The following is a 19,725-nucleotide window of genomic DNA, read 5'->3' as shown; positions in this document are numbered from 1 at the left end:
GTGTGTGCTTGTGTGTGTGCTTGTGTGTGTGCTTGTCTGTGCATGTTGTATATGTCACTGTGTCATAAAATACAATAACAAAATCAAGTCTTAAAAGGTTACTGCCGTGAAAACGTATCTTGAATCCTCAGTCTTGAGGCAGAGCCTCAGCAAGAAGGCACAAAATGGCTGGTTCTGCCATTGCAGAGGAGGCATGGAGAGGACAGACCCCCTGTGGCGTTTCTCAGCTCACCCCTCTCTCACCTCTAGGCAGCTGACTTAACACTCTATGAAGTCCGTTGCAGATGTCTTTATTAGAACAGATCTTAAAGCATTTAAGCTTACATTAAAACACATCTTAGGCAGCGAGAGGACTGTTTTGTTTGTGTCATTTGAAGACATTACTGTTTCCACCCAGTGCCGCCCTGCAATCAGGATGAAGGAAGGCCGACAGGTGGGAACAGATGTCTGTTTACTCGACTTCCTCAAGTCGAATATTCTTTGATGAAACTACTGAATGGCTTGGCCATAATTAGGTGTTATCAGACAGGAGGAGTTGGTCTGGAGGCTCACCTTCTTGCAAAGTCATCTAGCTTTTAAGTGTTTTAGGGACAGAACTTCCCAGTGAGATATGAATGAGAAGAAGACACATAACCGTGCCCTAGCAGCAGCCTTCCTTCTTGGTGGAGAGCCAAGCTCAAGCTGAGCACATATTTGTTATCGTTTCTTTGAGATACAATAAATACAACAGTTGTCACGAGTGTGTCCTAACTATGGTAAACATTTCATTATAGTGATAGTTGAAGAAAATTCTAAGATGGGCAATATCTGCCAAAATGCTCCTTGAAAAAAAATTCTATACTAATTTTGATAAACATAAATTCTATTAAAAGTGCCAAAAATATACATCGGAGAAAAGACAGCCTTTCAACCACTGTTGTTGAGAAACTCAGATAGTCACATGAAGAAGAGTGAAACTATCCCTATCCCTATCCCTTTCCCTGTGAAATAAACAGCTACTTAGGATGGGCAAGTTGGCCTAGTGAGTAAAGGTGTTTGCCATCAAGCCTGATGATGTGAATTTGATCCCCAGGACCCATATGGTGGAAGAAGAGAACCAACTGTCACATGTCCTTTCATGTCCACACGCATACTGTGGCACGCAGATGGCAAAGTCAACCTAACCCCTACCGCCACTGCTACTAAATAAACAATGTGATGAAATACCAACTCCGAATAAATTTAAGACTAAGACTTAAAACTTAGAAACTGTTACAGGGAAAAGTAAAGAAAACACTTTAGGACACAGGGATAAGCAAAGATTTCTTGAACAGGACTCTAGCCAATCAGGAAGCAATGCTAACAACTGCCACCTTCTGCATGGTTGAAGGGAAGAGTTCGTTGGATGAAGAGACAGTCTACAGAATGTGAGAAAATCTTTACCAGTTATATGTTTGACAGAAGATTAATATCTAATTAAAAACTCAAAAGAAAAACATTTAAGCAAGGAGAAAAAAATCAATCAATCGATCAATATATGGGCTAAAGAACTGAACAAATTATTCTTAAAAAGGAAGTCGAAATAGCCCATAAACATCAAAACAAGTTCAACCTCACTAGCCATCTAGAAAGGAAAGTTAAAAACAGGTTGAGATCCCATATCACCCCAGTCAGAATGACAGTCATTAAGAAAATAAACAACAAGAAATTCCACAAATGTGTGGACAAAGAGAAATCTCACATTCTGTTGGTAGGAATGAAAACGAGTCCAGCCACAGTCAGAATCAGTATGGAGATTTCTCAAAAATACCTAACAGTAGATCTGTCATACAACCCACCTGTGCTACTTTTGGGTATTCACTCAAAGGGTTCCGAGCCAACATATCCCAGTGATACATCAATGTTTGCTGCAGTACTATTCACAATATTGAACTACAGGAGCAACTTAAGTGTCTAACACAGAGGAATGATGAAAAAAATGTATGCATACACAATGAACCCTTTTTTAGCTGTAAGGAACAAAGTGATGTTGTTTACAAAAAAAAAGATTCAACTGGAGAATATTTTAAGTGAATTAAAACACTCTCAGAAAGACAAGTACAGTATTCTGTTTCATTTGTGGGTTCTAAATTGCTTTTGTTGGGACATTTTTATTACAGCTACAGAAAATAAACTGAGGGTCTAATAGAAGTAGGTGGAGTTGTGAGATCGGGAAGATCAGGGGACTCTGTGGGTTCGTGATGTATTCAATATACACTATATACTTGTATGAACATGCCCTCATGTTAAACAGTTCTATGTACAATGAATATATGCAATGGAAATAATAAATGTTTTACTAACAGTTAATGTCTATTATCATGAATACATGAATATGTGAATATTTTCCAGCACTGTATATATTTATATAACAGCTTTTACTACATACTTAAAGTCAGGAACTAAACTGGTAATTAGCAAAATCCAGAATGTTATTGTTTTATTTTTACTTTCCTTGGTTATTAATAGTCTTGGACATGGTACAAATGAAGTATGTTTCTGTGTATGTGGAGGGATTACTGTGAGGGTGACAGAAAGAAAGCCAACAATGTTCACAGTATTTTTAGCTCACACTACTTTAGCTGATTATAGCCAGGAAGTGTTTTAGAGGCTCAAACAGTGAATTGTTGAAGCTTTCTTAAAATGGAACAGTTTTAATGGGTTAGTTAAGTATTAATGAATATCACATATAAAACCATGAAAATACAACCCAGATGATTTTAGATATTAAAGTGATGGCAATTATTCTGCGTGGAAAGTTCTGAACACATTATGTAGCAAGGTGAAAACACAGAACATGAGTAAATAACCAAAAAAGAAAGAAAGGAAGGAAAGAGGGAGGGAGGGAAGGAAGAAAAGAAAGAAAAAAGACAAAACTAGATGGTATATTCTGGATGAAGAAGTCTCTTCAAATAGGCTTAAAGTTATGTTTTAATCTCTCCTAAATTCAAAACAGTTATTTATTCCAGGTTGAGGATTTCTCAGAAACCCAGGAGGGACAGGTGGCCTCTGCTGCTCATGACAGCTATCACAAACACCTTCCAATAACAAGTGCCACCAACTACTACTTGAAAACCTTCTTTATCTCAGGTAATTAGAGGGATGAAGGACCACTAGGGTAAAAAGATTTAATGAGTGGGGTTCAAAGGTATATCTACTGAAAAACATATCTCTAAAGTGAAAGTAAAGTTTTACTGACATCGGCATACTCCTGAATAATGCAGGAGGATACCTGGATTCCACAGGGAGAGAAGAGCATTTTCCCTAGCACTAAGAAGGCAGGATGACCAGCAGGAATAGATAGTCAAGTACAGCTGGGCTTTCTTAGCATGTTTTTAAGACTTCCCTTGCAATGCACATCAGTCCAAACAGTTGAGTTGCTGTAAAATCTGGTTGCATCAAAGGGAATGAAAACAGACTGTTAAAAAGTATTAAGGATAAGCTCTCTAGGAAAATATCTGTCTTACTAGTGCATACATAAGTAGTGAGACTACCCTTCCACGGAATGTCCAAGCTGGTTGAGCACTGACTTAGATGGCAATGATTGAATGCAATCCACAGTAGATTATCCACAAGAGACTGGAGCTTCATCTTTAACACCTAGATGAGTTACTGAACATTATGTAGTTGGAATTATTTGTGCATTTAGACAACTGTTTAGTGTATGTAGTAATCCCCACATGTACTTCTCTAGTTAGTCATCCATTCTTTGTTTTTGAATCCCAAATGTATTTTCTCTTATAAATCATTCTCCTTTGAGGGACTGGAGGGAGGGTAATTGAAGAATATAAAATAACAAGTATTAATGCTTCATTGGAACTCGACACAAAATTCCACACATACTAAACCAAAAGCCCCTTTGGGGAGTTAAAATTAAGCACAACCTTTACAATGACTTGTGTTCCTTACAAGACAGATAGAGAAGAAGGTTTGGGGATGCAGTTTGTCATAGTGTCACCTCCTGGCTTATGTTCAGGATTCAGGTCCCTGCATCTCCTCTATTGGTAAACATGAGTTTTCCAGCTCAGTGTCTTAAAACCTAGTTACTGAGAGAACGCTCTGCATAATGGACTTAATGACCTGACCCAGGACTGGAATCGTAGGGATCTGGAATAAGGTGTGTCAGAAGAACTATGCAATTCATATATGAGCAAAGCTTCCTCAGAGTGTTCTACATTATCCTTGCTGCTATTAATAAACCACACTCTTCAGGAGTATCTAATTTAAGATGAATCTTACATGATTAAAAGCACCAAAAAATGGAAAAGGACATTGAACTACCTCTGCCCTAATAGCCCATTATTAGACTGTGTCCAGGATAGTCTATAACTGCCTGGTGATAGATAGGCATGATTTCTCATTGTTGTTTCCTTTCCATCCTTCAGTGGACTCAGGCAATTTTCTTATTGCTTTTTCCATACCAACCAATTCTCTGTTCTGTGCTTTGTGATGTTTCCTTTCTTGACCAGGCATCTCGGTCTTTTACTCTTAAATATTATCCTTTCATAAAGATTTGCAAAATGGTCTCAAAAAGTCTTTTCCACCATTTGTATCACATTTACATTTTTCCTGAATTATGAATGTACTTTCAGATAGTTTCATTATTTAGTAGACAGTATTTTCAGTGTTCATGAATTTAATCTGTGTCCCTTCTTGAGGGCCAATTGTCTCATCTCCTCTGCATAAGGGCGCACAGTAACATAGCTCTTGTTCAAAGTGTGTGGGTTTTTCTCCCAAGTTTTCACTGAAGAACCCTCTAGTGGTGTTTAGGAAGCTGGTATGGCTTGAATGACAAATGTCCCCCATAGGCTCATGTATTGGACCACTTTTCCCCAGTTGGTGGCACTGTTTGAGGAAGATATAGAACCAATGTTGGGTTTGCTAAAATAGATATATCACTAAGAGCAGGCTTTGGGGGCTGATAGCTTTGCCTCATTTCTCATTCCCATTTTCTTCTTCCTAGATGTAGATGGAAATATAATCAGCCAGCTTCCTGCTTCTGCTGCCATAACATGTGGTCCCTAAGATGACAGACTCTTTCCCTTTGGAACCATAAGCCAAAAAAATCCCCTTTTCACCATAAGTTGCTTTTGGTCATGGTAATTTACCACAGTAACATAAAAGAAACTAATATAGACAGTCATAATCCTCAAAGCACACACACACAAAACTGTAACAACAACAACAAAAAAAAACTGACCTGAAATGCACAAGGAGTATTGTCTACGCAGTAAACTCTCAGGTTGTAATCCAAGGAGTTACAGGACATGCAGCCAAACACGGCCACCTTGAGCTGCTTTACGGCACAGTCTGTGATTGGCTCTCCTGTGAGGGCATATGTTCCAAAGCTATCAAGTAGCACATGGCAGGCAAAAGGATCCAAAAGGCAGTAGCAGGATGTCGATTCATCCTCCACTGACATCACTTCCTGTTATAGAGAAAGATGTGTTAAATTCTTTCAGTTTGGAAATACCACAGGGCCCAACAGGTTACAGAGATATAAATAAGCTTTTCCTGAATATTTTATTGCCTTAAATATCAATGTTAAATTGTTGTTTTCTATTAAAATAACTGCCGAAGGCAAGAATGCATGAAATTGTTGTGTACAGTGTCGTGTCCATTTTAATAGGGACAATAACAAAACACTGCTTTGGAATTTCCATTTCTAGTTAATTGTTCAATAGCAGATTTTAAAAAGTTGAGCCTTAACCTCAATAAGCAAACTTACGTTATTATTACTGTTTTTTTTCAAAGATCTATTTCTGAAAACCTTCTAAAATATCCTTAAGTTGATGTTTATTTTCACACCAACACTTTATCCTCTTCATTTCCCTGCAATCATTCACAGAGGACCATTAAATAAATGACTTGGAGAAGATGCACTAGAATATTTCACCCTCTCTGATAAGAACTTAGGCATGTGGAACCAGTTTGGTGGAGCATAAATATAACACCATCTGGATGGAGAAGATTGTGAGGAAAAGCTGAGAAATAAAGTGGTAAAAATCAAGGCAAAACAAAACACAAGGGGAAGGAGACTACAACATGACCCCTCTACAAACCGTAGAGCCCCAAATGTTCTTCAGCCATACCACCAGGACCCAATATATAGCAGAATACATTATAGAACACAGAAAATGGACTATCTCAAGACATAGCGGGGGCCCAGCATATGTAATCTATTACAGCAACTATATGTTTTCCCCTAGAGAACTATGACTTTCTTTTACTTCTTTTGCCTGAAGTACCACCTGGGAGGCAAGATTCCAGGACTGGGAAATGCAGGTCCCTGTGATTTCACCTGCTTTCATGCAAACTGACTTCAGAGAGACAAAGAATTCCCTATCGGACAGGCAAATCAGTGCTTTAACTTAAGGTAGTAATTCAGCTTCCATCTTCCTTGGGGGTGACTGTCTCTTTGACTGTGAGCCTCCTATTATGTATTCTCATTCTTTTCCCTTGTCTCTCTCAGATTGAAATATATTTCCTTACATGGACTGATTTCTACAGACAATCAGTAGTGATCATCCTCTATGTATTTGCTAATGCCATAAACATATATTAGGCACCTAGCTTGTCTTCCTTGAGCTACATCCTTATTGGCACAGAGTAATGTCATCTCAGAAAAGGACATGGCCGAGGAGGACTTCTGAAAACTCGTCAAGTAGGTACATAGTATATGCATTTCTACAGGTAATTACAACTGAGTTCTCAAACCAAAAAATAACTCTAGATTATAGCTCACCACTCTTTTTCATTATTACATGAAAAGTCTAGCTAGCAAACACCTAGAGGACTGTATAAAATGCATACCACAACTGCTTGGCAACTAGCAAACATTCACTATTTCACAGCTGATCCAATGTAATAAGAATGGTGAAGATAAAATCTGAACCATCCATAGAACCCAAATTCCATTTAAAAAAATACAAAACCCACGCAGCATCTCACCTCCCACTTCCCCTGCTGGGTCCTCTTCTTCAAGTGGATGTTCCAGTGCTCTGCACTAACGTCTGCACAGTGCGGGATGGTCAGCGCGAAGGGAGTTGTGACGAGCATATCCGGAGGGCCACAGGTGACTTCAGGACTCAGGAGTACCTCAGATCCATCTGACTGCAGGCTTTAGAAAGGAGAAAGAATGCAACAGGGAAGCATGTAAAAGATGAGGGACTCTGAATGAGAACTTAGTTACAGATGGGGAGATTCTATAAGTAGAGAGAGATCCCTCTGTAGAATGACAGGGAGGATGGGGCATAGCCTAAGACTACTTATAGTTAGATCTCAACTGATCTCTTCAACAAATCAACAAATAAGTGACAAACAGTCCTTTGCAAATGAAGGAAAGAATAAAAGAATCCTAAAAGGCACCTGCAGAGCCAATACCAGCTAACAAATTATCATTCTCGTTAACAAACTCCTCAATTATCATTCTCATTAGCATATTCCTATTGGTGATAAATCCAGATCCCTTTCTCAAAATAACATATTCAATAATATTTTAGTGCTCATACATGAGGAAAAAAGCTATTATGCATCAAAACACTACCTTGAGTATATACAAATTAGACACGATGATTCTGGTTTACAAACATTTATTTCTGCAATGTACAAACATATCAGTTTTATAATATTTTCACACTGATCGCTCAGTGGAGAGCTATAAGTGTATATAATCATGTACACTACATCTAATTTTCAACTCTATTTCCAATCCTAATTTAAAGTCATTTCACCCAAATCTAGAGTTCAAGTTTTCCTATGTTGTGAATTACTTACAATGAAAACGCTAGTGGAGCACAGACAAACCCACGTGAAAGTTCAGTAAAGGGGTCATACCTCATTGACTCCCTCTGTTTTGTTACTAGCTCCCTTCACACCACCCATATTGGGAATGGAATACTGGGCCATTAAGGCTTCTTCCACCCCTCAGTTTTACTCAGTTATCCCCAGAAAGAGCAAAAATAACATAACAGGAAGCCCACTTCATTTCTCCCAACTCTCTCACTTGTGTTGTGGGTGTTCATTTAGAACTAATATGATAGAGCCAATAACGTCATTGTGGACTCACAGGTAAGCAATGCATGTTGAGATATAGGTCAGACAGATACTACCAATGCTTCTATTCTCTCCATTCAGAAAGACATCTAAATGTGTCATCCTGGATCCCCAGAGAAAGCCCTGGAAGCGTAAAGTTGAAGTTTGGTTCTCAGAGATAAAATTGGTTCATGGTCTTGGGGAGGCAAATCATTTTTTAGGAGATCACCTAGATGCTATTAATTTCTGGATCCCTTTTGTTCCCATTCGCTGACCCTGCCTCGAATTCTTCATGGCCACACCTGGGCTCATTGCCTGTAGTTTTCTGTTGCACTAGCCCTAGGTCACATAGCAGAGCAGGATTTCCCTACATCCACATCCGCTGTATCCTAGACAGAACTGAACATGATCATTTGGTCACCTTCCCTCCTCAAGAAGCCCTAATAATGCTTTTAAAAAGATTATTATTCCAAAATGTCCAAATAGGACAGCTCTTTCACTACAAATAGAGTATATGTTAAGCCGAGAGACCCCCTGCCTTTACATTGGAGCAGCAAGGGAGATTATAAAGCTGCATTAGCAGTAGCAACACGCTTTGGAAAGCCTAGAACAATATACTCAAGGTTTGAAAAACATGTGAAACTCAAGTGCGTGCTCTCAGCACACAGTGGTGCCCTGTGTGTGAATGGCCGCCAATGGCTATTAGAGAGGGTTAAGCACTTTCTTATAATTGCCATCTACATTCATCATGGACAGGAAAAGCAGGGATGCTTATGAGTGACCGACAACAATCTCTCCTAAAAGAACTATTTAATTGCTTTCAGAGAATCATCCCCCTCATTGAACATATTGTTCAAACATATGGGAACTGGGGGAATTATTTAATGCCAAATGGACTGAAATCAGCTAATTAGAGGAACCCGGACACTCACTGTGAATAGCAAGACTCCTCTCAATCTTAATGGAACCAGGACCAGCAATCGCAGCCACAGTATTCTGAGTATTCATTCGAGTGCTGGGACTTTGCATTTAACGGGCTTTGGACCCCACCGTAAGTGTAAAGCCAATAAATCAAAGTTTATATGTAATCCTCCTTCTCTGAAAACAGTGCCTGTAGATCATGGTATCTCTCTGGTGGTGGAACAAAACTTAATCTCTCCTTTTTTCTCTCTATCGGTAATAATAATTTGCCCTTCTCTGTCACTGTCTATCCTTGGCAATCAGGGAGACTTACAAATATTAATTAAAACCCTCGGCACACCTGAGAAGGCATGCAATTGTTGTATAAGGTCACGGAAATGTCAGTCAAAGGGATGCAGATGAACCGCCCTAAATCTCTGACTCAGAGCTCCTGTGGTCTGTGAGCCGACTGTTTCTTTCGTCTCTATTGCTATCAAGAGATTGCTGGCCAAATTTCTGGCGTTTGTGACGTCCCCGGGAAAGATGGAGATGGAGAGCATGATCCGAGTTGAGTCACGGGTAATGATTCAGGACACTTAAGGACAGGATTAGAGAGAGAAACCTTTAATTGAGTGTGGACAGAGAGGATGTTTTATAAGGAAAGCTTGGATGGCATTTGCATTTTCTCACATTATATAATGTATGACAAGGCAGGACTCATGTCCTTGCTAGGAGAAAAGGCAACACATTTTTTTTTCTAGAATTGCTGTAAGCTAATAATAACTGCAACTAATAACAGCCGTGACTTCAGAACCATAATATGAACTAGTTCATCACATCACACACCCTATTCTGCTTTCTGGATTGAAAAACCTTGTTGCCTGGGACCTTTGTTACATAACGTGTATATTGTTCTCCATCTATATATATATACACAAATGTACATTTATAGGCACATGCATATATGCATATAATTTAGATCTTCTTTATGTAAAGATAATTTGAGATCCAAGTCTAATCTCTAGAGGAACTTGATCAGCTGAGGTAACACATTTATTTGGTAACTTATCAATGTGTCAATCAATACAAGCTTTAATAAAAGGCTCACAGCTTTAGGAATGTACATCACCAGCAGTTAAAGAACTCTGGCCACAAGGCTGGTCTTCTTGCTCTGTCATTGCCTTCCAGTCTACTCTCAACTCAGTCACATGCCAGTTTGCTCTCACCTCAAGGAGTTGGGATTATTTTTGCTGCACTGCAGTGCTAGGCATTGCCTGAAAGGCATGTCCTCCAGACAGCCATCGGACTCCCTTGTCCCATTCAGGTCTTTGTGGAAAAGGCATCCACTAATGAGGTGCTCCTTCCCCATGCCCTGGGAACTGGAACATCCCCCACCCCAAGGGCTGGCTGCAGCTTTCCTTTTGCTCAGTGCCTTCTCATTGACTGTCCCTTTTGCTCATTTGTTCTTGTGTCACCCTGAGACATACTTACTCTCCATGAGGCTGGAGATTTAAAATAATGTTTTGTTCATTATGGTATTCTTACTGTCCAACCGGACTGATTGTAAACCCTCCAAACTTTGCTCAAAAGAACACAGAAGCCAGTTTGAAGGGGCGACCAATGATCAAATCTGAAACATTTTGAGACTCAAGGTAAATAAAAGTACAAAGGACAAGGACACACCAAGCTACATAAGAATGCATAGGAACTACTGATATAGACTAATGAACAAGAAGGAAAAGTTAGGAACAACGAAAGACTAAGGGATAAAGGTAGGAAACCATCACTTAGCCATTAGCCAGAGTAATTCTTGATCTACCTGAGATTTAGAAATAATATAAACCTCCTGGAGGGATGTGTGTGGGAGTTCTAAAGAGCCACATAGATCCAAAGCACTTACCATGAGGTACTTGCTAATTACAAAACGCAACTATTACGTTACATGGGTGATTTGTCATGTACAACTTGACACAGATTGTCACCTTAATGTTGCCAGTAGTAAAGGAACAGACAGGACGCATCCTGAGATGGGGTATAGTGCAGAGAGCTTGACATCCCTTCTTGACCATTCCCAAAGTGCACAACTTATATCTCAGCACCGAGAAACATGAGAAGGGGCCCGTTTGCTAGAAAATGTACAACACAGTCATTCTGCAGGCTTAATTTTCACTGACATGAGACTCCAAGACAGAATAACTCCAGCTTCACGTAGACTAAAGATACATGGCAATCAAATACAAGGAACTATCTTGGGTGCTCATTTGCTATGAAGAGCCTTCTTCTGATAAAAGGTGAAATAAATAGTAGGTTTGTTTAGTAGGTCATAGCATTTTACCAGTGCTAATTGTCTGTCTCTGATAAACATGCTGCAGTCACAAAAGATAACTCCAGCTTTGGAGTTATATATGCTGAAATATTTGGGATAAAGGGGCATCTTGTCCACAAAGATTACAAACCTTTCATTCATGTGTACATGCATGTATTTTACTCACTTGTATAAACATACAGGGAGAGAAATACAGCAAAGGCAATATACATTGGCCCTTACAATCTGATCACAGGAGACAAAAATTCTGTTACCAGTCTCCAATTTTCATTATTCAAATTTTAAGATGTTGAAATTGAATGATTGAATGGAAATAGGATACTCAGTAGAATCTTTTTTCAGAATTCTGTTGCATGAAACACGAGCTGCAGGTAGTGTTGTCTGCCCGATAGAGATGCATTCCCTCACCCATCTGTGCACCACTGCCAACATTGATGACCTTTGACAGAGGACGGGTAGGTGGCTAAGATACTGTTTTTTTTTTTTTAACCCAACGTTGCTGATCCGATATTAAACTTGTAAAGGGTCATTTTTATTCAAACCCAAACAGCCAGTTTAAATTTGGAGATAGGTTTTCCTGGTTGCTGCCTGCCCTGCTTGGTATCACCATCCACTGCTCCTCCTTACGGCCTAGACTATAGATTGAATAGAGGTTTGATCACCTTTACCCCACAGGTGTCATTCTGGAATCCAGACAGGAGAGTGATGATAGTTTTGCTATGTCAGACCGTTGGTCAATACATAATTAAATCATACTTTAGTGGGACAGGCATAAAAGGCAGATAGGCGCTGGCTGTAGCACTAAAACTAGACCCCTGAAAGCAAGGCTGTGTTAGCCTTTCAGAGTCTTCAGCTGAGCAGACACACTGTCCTCACCGACTCTCTAGTTGCTTCCTCTTTCATTAAAAGCCACGTTCTGACCTAGGGTACTAAAATCACTATGGTGGGGGCAAAACCCCTCAGGTTTCAAGTTTGCTGCTTTGTTTGTTTTTGTTTGGTTGTTGTGCTGCTCTGACGACAGATTACCAACCGTCCCCCAGGAAAGCAACACTCTAGACCTGCAAGTGAGCCGGGCTCTTTAAAGCTAGCCTTCCTCACGAATTTATCTCAGATCATGAACACATGTGCTGAAAACTTTTTCTCACGACTCCCACGCAGGTTGAGAAAAACAAGCACCCAAACAGAAATTATAGGTAGTGAGGAGCTGAAGAGAGGAGAAAGTGGGCGACGTCCCCCATTCGTTACAGCAGAGTCCGCACTTTTTGTCTCCAAGAGGTCTCAAACAGGAATGTGGCTCAGGATTCCTCAGGCGGCAAAGTTAATTCTACATTCCTGGATACCTCCAGTAAAGGTTCTATTCCGTGTTTGTGGACTAGGGACAGGAAAATTTCTTTAACTTACAAGCTGTCCCTGGCACTAATATTTGAAAACTGTGCTGTTCTTAAGAAAATATTCAAAGGAACCTGGCACATAAGAGGGACTTAGTCTTCTGAAAATTACGGGGAAGAGGCTTTGCAAAATGGAATCCGATGCTGGTCAAGTTTAATGCTCAGTGTTCAGGTCTTTGATGCTACTATTGTTAGCAATGTCCCTCTGTAGCCGACCCCTTCTGTCTCCGATTTGTAAGCAGCATCTATTCGTAGGCAGGGATTTCAGGTTATAGGTTGATTAGCAATGATTGGAAATAATGCCAGAACTCATCTAAGCTCCTGTATTCCATTAGTCAGGGAGCACAGATGAGAACACTGGATTAAAACAGCCCCCGTTTACAACTCACGGGGGACTAAAGTGCATCTCAGCCATTCAAGGATTTAAAGATTTGGATCACCCACATGGTATTATCTAAAACAGGATCCCGGGAAGAAGACAGCACAAAGGGGAAGGTGGTGGGAGGAGAAGGAGCCGCACACCGGGAATGACTGTCTGAGCTTGTTGAAACGAGCAGCCAACCGAGTGAGAGAGATTAAAACTGTTTGCATATGTTAAAAGGCTTTAGTTTACCACCACATTCGTAGGGTGTTTACCAATTATATACTAAGGAAGCACAAATCATGTGCAAATCACCAGTTCCTAGACACGATTTAAGGCTCATCTTTCATGCAGTGTTGGGCTTTTTAGAAGCGAAATGATGCCTCGCTGTGAAAGAGGGGAGAGGGAGAGGAACGGACCTATGCATCATGCCGCCGGTGACAGTTTTAATATCTAGTAAGTTGTTTATTCATTTACATTTTGAATGGGGAAACAGCTTTCTCTGGAGGAAATGTGAATCTTATTTCCTTTGAGTCAGGAAGACCTAGGGAGAAATCAGGCCCAGGGTCTGGTGTGCTTAGTGGCAGGGATGCTGCTGCGTAGCGGGATAAGACCAAGCCAATGTCACATGTCCACTCTGAGGCAGAATTGGAAAAGGGATCTACTACCTTATTAGTGCTGACTGCGTGTGTGTGTGCGCGCGCGCGTGCGTGCACGCGTGCATGTGTGTAAATGTGTGTGTCTGTATGTGAGTGTGTGTGTGTGTGTGTGTGTATGAGTGAGTGGATGTGTGTGAGTATGACTGTATGTATGTTAATTCTGAGCACGGGGTAGAGGGGGCAGAGTTGTTCCGTGGGGCATACTTTTCAAGCGTGGAATTTTATCTAGTGATTAGATACCAGGGCTTCAGGCATGCCAGGCAAGTGCTGAATGTTTGAACTAAACACCTTATCCCCAAAGCTGGAGTTGTAAGCAACTTCTGGCATGAGAGTTGTTCTAGCAGAGGAAGCCTTGGGAAGACAGAATATTAGGATTTGTACAGCGGTCAAGTGGAGACCTGAGTTTCTGTCCTATTATTACTACAGCACAAACAAATTGGCTTAAAACGAGCGTTTTCTTACAGTTCTCAGTAGCAGAGATCCCACTAAGCTAAAAGGATTTCTTGGTATTTTTCAGCTGCAGGGTGCTTGAGGCAAGGTTCCTCCTTCCATACATTAGCCAATAGAACAACAGTCTCAGGTTTCCTGACTCTGTCATTCCTGCCTTCTTAAGACCCTTCATTGAGTTCCTTCTGGAACGTTTGCAGTGTCTGCTCCTCAAGGTCATGCACATTAGTCATACCTGGGGAATCCCTTGGCATAAGGGAAGAACAGGCACAACTCCCAGGAGCAGCATGGTGAGTCTGTAGGGAGCTGTTCTGTTACTGTTGAACCATTTTGTATGTTGGCATCCTGTGTTCCTGCTCCTTGTCCTGTATTATCTCCCAGGTATGGCAGAACTAATCAAGGTGCTGCTCATTATTAGGGTTTCAATGCTGCAGCTGCTGCAGCTGCTGGAGGCGCTGCTCCATTATCCAGAGAGGTGCTCCTGTTTGCACGTAACCTTATGGGCACCTGGGAGGGTATGCTGGTTTAACTTAGATTGTACCCAGGGGGCTAGGAAGTGGATGGTTCATGTCTTCCCAGGGCTGTGTGGATTGTCTTCGCAGCATGGAGGTAGCCTTACCGAGGGCTAGTGTCTTCTGGCATTTTTATTAGACTATAACTACGTGGAGTGGAAAGGATGATATATATTAAATATCTTAATAGGACAGGTTATTTCTACTTCCAGCATGGGCAATAAAAGAGATGGCCACACAAATAAAAATAATTACAGTATGTGGTGCCTGCTCACAATGTGCAATCAAACCCATGAACCAGGGGCTTTCCCCTCATTGAGTTAAGGTGTGCTTTCCACTTCGCTCTGTTAACAGCATTCAGAACCATTGTTATCTTGTCAATGGTATCTTTAATTAAAGACTCCCCTGGACCACTCTAATCACTTCCCATTGTGAGCTCACTTGGGCTTCAAATGCACTTTGATTAAAATGATGGCAATTTGTATCGAGGTGTGCTTGTGGACTGAGGGGTGTGAGGGAGAAAAGAAAGCAGGGCCGGTTTTTTTGGGGGAAAGCCTTTTCTGAAAAGAAGCAAGTCTCAAAATGACAATTGATGTATGAATTCTTTTCTCCTTTTTTCACCTTTTCCTGTATTTCGTTTTGGCATTATATTCCAACGTAAATGACTTTGTGAAAAAAAATCATCTTTTTTACTGGGGGAAAGAGTATACTCTTCCACTAAAGGCGCATTAACCCCTCTAGTCCATTAGGAGACTATTTGATAAATATCTTTTTTTATTACAACGCATGGCAAGGTAGCATGAAAGAATGAATGTAGCTCCCAAATGGCAGCGACTTACTCCCCTGGTACTGGCAGAGCCCTGCTTTGTTGTGTTACTTAGGAATCACCTTTACCCAGGAGTTCCCTGGTCACATGGTAGAGTCAATTAATGCCAAATCTCCAGAATAGGGACATGCCATGCATCTGATGCTTTCAATAACATTGTTCTGAAACTCGCTTAAAGCAATCCAGTAAAATCAAACCCTGGATTGAGCCCTGAGCAAGGAGGAACAAGGACAGTTATGCATTTTCATCCATCACTAGCAAGCAAAGAGAGCCTGGGAGTGGATGGTGACCCAACATGTTCAAGGTGACCTAAGCTACCTGTCTTCCTGGACTGGTCACTTATCTTCCAATTATAGTGCCAGCCCGCCAGGATCCCACTGCTTGGAATCAGACAATACACTTTGAGGTATAAAGGACAGATCAGAGAATCATTAGAAATGGGGGTATTTTTTTTTTTGCTTGATTTTTATAAGGGTCTTGAGAACAAACCACTAATATTTTCATTGTAACTGAAGTAAAAAAGAAGACTAGCTTTTAAGCCCGGAAGTGTGGTGGCTTCGTGGTGACAACTAAATCAACCAGAGAACATCTGTTGCTTATGTAATAAAAAAAAAAATTAGGGCTGTAGGCGGAGGCTGTGGTCAGTTAAGCGCTGACTGTGCAAGCATGAGGATTTGAAGTCAGACCCACAGCACCCACGTTAAAAACTAGGGATAACGGCATGAACTTCTAAGCTCAAAGCTAAGGAGTTAGAGAGGATGATGCCACAGCTTCTGGGCCAGGCAGTCTAGCGGAATTAGTGAGCTCCAGGTTCAGTGAGAGATGCTGTTTCCAAAACCCAAAAAAACGAGCAATAGAGAAAGACAACAGGTATTGACATCTGGCCACTACAAGCAGAGACATCTATGGGTACATATGCACACATATACAGGAACATGTATACATATGAGCTCAACACATACACATAAATCAGTACTGGGTCTTCCTGGCAGTACAGACATGTAATCCTAGCTGCTATTGAGGCTAAGGCAAGATGATCTAAAATCAAAGTCGACAAAAGAAATTCAAGGTCAATCTGGATCATTAGTGAGATCCTATCTCAAAATAAAAAAAAAAATAAGAAAAAGAGGGTTTGAGTTGTAGCTCAGTGGGAGAGCACTTCTCTAGCATGTTCTAGGCCCTAGATTTGAACTCATTGCCACATAATGATGAGAATGGAAGTGAATGAAAAGGAAATGGTATTTTTATCCTTTTCACCGAACTTCTTATATAGGAAGTCACTGTATTATCTCTACCCAAATCACAAAATACCTAACAATATGTAAACTTTTAGGTCTAGAGAAAAAGAATGATTTGCCCAAGGTTTTCTTGGCTCTTGACAGGACTAACTGGAACCCAAGCAGTGTGAATTTCTGTGCTCTCCTCAGTGGGCCATGCCACTTCATTTCTGACAGTTCTTTATTTTTCGTGAAATCTCAATGCCTAAGTTGGCAATAAAACCTTGACAAGTGTTGCATGTCATCAGCACACTTCAATTAGCCCCAAGATGGCAGGTAGAGTCTCACCTAAAAAAGCAAGATATTTCATGAGGAATGGAGCAGGGAAGCAGAGACTGTGCCCTATATCATTACCTCATGCCAGTAACTCAGGATACCGCCATACCTTCTGGTCTGAGTATGAACCAAAATTTCATTTCACTAGGCCACACCTTGCCCTGCCATGATTATGTTATGAATATACTTCCATTCTCTCTCCTTTATCGATTCTCTCTCCCACCTTCTCTCCTTATCCCTCTGCCTCTGCCTCTTGTAAATCAATTCCCTGGAAAGAAATCCAAAGTTGTTCCTAGAGCAACTGTTATCAGAAACTCTCAGGTGACCTTCAGCCAGCAAATCTCTCTCTGCTAATTAATCATCAGGTCCCAAGTCAGAGATCTGGGCAATATCTTCAACCCTTTCATCTCTTTCAACACACACACATACACACTCACACATACACACACACACACACACAGCACGCACATGTTCACACACACACAGCATGCACATGCTCACACACATACACACACACTCACACATTCTCTCTCTCTCTCTCTCTCTCTCTCTCTCTCTCTCTCTCTCTCTCTCTCTCTCTCTCTCTCTCTCTCTCTCTCTCCCTAGTCTCTCTTATCCCCTCTCCCTTGACTCCAATGTGGAGATTAGTGAAGGGATCTAAAATGTTCACGATTAGAGACAAGGACACTCAATAGCTCCACAAGAAGGGCACATAGATCTATGCAGGCTTGCACTTATGAAGATGAGTCAGTAGATAACGCCTCTGAAAGTGACCCATACCAGGTCTCCCAAATCTGAAGCTTCAGGTCCTCACCATCAAATCAACCAGAGGCAGAATTCACATTTCTGTCTCCCTCCCCATCCTTCCTCCTTTAGGATTTTGCTTTGCTTTTCAGATGCACAGCAATAATGTCTCCCTCTCTGCGTGTGTACATACATACAGCTTGACCGGTGTGATGGTCAATTTTGATTGTCAACTTGATGGCATTAAGAAACACCTAGGCAATTAGTGAAAAACTTGAGTCTGCGCCCACTATCATCTTGGGTCTGTCTGTGAGAGCATTTTCAGGGACAATTCAACAATGAGCGCACGCACGCAGGAGACCTCGGACACCTAGTCTGCCCAGGAAGGGAGACACTGTCAGTTTCCCAATGGTTTTCTACAAATGTATGCCCTAGATGTTCTCCTAGGAAACAAAGAGAGGACATACATCTTTTTACTTAATCATCGGATGCAAGGTAGCGATGGTTTTCTTAGCTGACTTAGAATGACTTTAAAGATAAGAATCCTTAGTGGGCTCATTGTAGATGAACCAGATGAGCAGCAGTTCTAAAACTTCCCAGTGGCAGTGGATGTGTGTGAGCAGCTGGCCAACAGTTGTCTGTAAGCCCCAGCAGTCCCCTGTGGCCACTACTGGCAACAGCTCCCCGGGGAACACTGCACTGGCCTGGAAAAGCTGTGGCCCACATCTCAGGCTCATCTCACTTCTTGGGAATATGGGGCCTGGAAATTATCTCTCTTCCCTTGCTTTTGCCACTGTCCCGGTTACTTTTTTTTTTTTTTTTTTTCAAATTGACATAAGCTATAATTATCTGAGAAGAGGAATCTCAATTAAGAAAATGTCTCCATTAAATTGCCTATAGGCAAGTCTTGATTAATCATTGATGTGGGAGGCCCTGGCTTACTGAGTGGGTGGGTTGGGGTAGTGCCAAACCTGGGCGGGGGTCCTGGATGGAAAGCAAGCTGAGCAAGTCAGGGGTAGAAAGTCAGTAAGCAGCATCCCACCATGCTGTTTCAGTTCCTGTCTTAGTCCCTGCCCTGACTTCCCTCACTGATGGACAGTGACCCGAGAGCTCTCAGATGAGCAGAAACCTTTCCTCCTCAAGATGCTTTCGGATATGGTCTTTGTCATACCAACAGGGAGCAAACTAGGACAGCCATCATGCCCCCATCCCCAAAGGTTTTCCCCTGGAACCTGTTAACATGGAGCTGGTAAATAAATTGGTATGTAAAGAGAATAGCTTTCAATGTCATTTTCTTATAAGTAATTCTAATTTTATAGCCAATTCTCTTAGGTCTTTGGAGAGGGCAAGAAAAAAAAATCTATGAGGTTATGGCCCTCTAAAATGTGATTTCTTTTTTCTGTTTCTTTTCAGTCACATTCTTGTTTAATCAGGAAGGAAGGGAGCGATGTGCATGCATGGGGGCGGTGCTGGGGTCCACTAGATGAGATGCATGGGAGGGATGCTGGGGTCCTCTAGACGAGATGCATGGGAGGGATGCTGGGGTCCTCTAGATGAGATGGTCTCTCTCAACAGGTACAAAGGGCAGTTGGAAACTGGCCTTGCGTTGTGACTGGCTAATCTCTGAAATCAAATGGGGTAGTTTACAACAATTTTCTAATCAGCTTCTGAGTCCTGTCAATTCCACAAATACAGATAAAACAAACAGACAATACCAACAACAAACCCACTGGGTCCCAAACACTTCTGTGTTGCATAAATCAACCATTTCTCTTCCACCTCCTGTCTATGGTATCATATTCTCCTTGGTCCATAGGACTGAACACAACTGACATGTCACAGTTTTTGACTGAACTGCACTCACAACACCAATCATGGAAATTCTTCTACATGTCCACAACATTTACTATGAGATATTTCTTCTTTATTTTTCTCCTACAGAGAGAGCGGTAGCTTC

The 19,725-nt window shown here is 41.2% G+C and overlaps 1 protein-coding gene across 6 annotated transcripts in view; it reads right to left on the bottom strand.

The window, feature by feature from the left end:
* Positions 1 to 19,725, bottom strand: part of Unc5d (unc-5 netrin receptor D) — a 511,352-nt gene that overhangs the window by 31,082 nt on the left and 460,545 nt on the right. For all 6 annotated transcript variants that reach the window (XM_038327783.1, XM_038327784.1, XM_038327785.1 and 3 more), the window contains 2 exons: positions 6,970 to 7,138; positions 5,219 to 5,446 (listed from right to left, as the gene is read on the bottom strand). In XM_038327783.1, coding sequence (XP_038183711.1) covers positions 5,219 to 5,446; positions 6,970 to 7,138 — 397 coding nt within the window. The remainder of the gene's footprint in view (positions 1 to 5,218; positions 5,447 to 6,969; positions 7,139 to 19,725) is intronic.

Source organism: Arvicola amphibius, chromosome 4 (assembly GCF_903992535.2).
Source record: "Arvicola amphibius chromosome 4, mArvAmp1.2, whole genome shotgun sequence".
Taxonomy (NCBI): Eukaryota; Metazoa; Chordata; class Mammalia; order Rodentia; family Cricetidae; genus Arvicola; species Arvicola amphibius.
The sequence above is the reverse complement of the archived record's forward strand: the minus strand, read 5'-3'. Positions and strand labels throughout refer to the sequence as shown.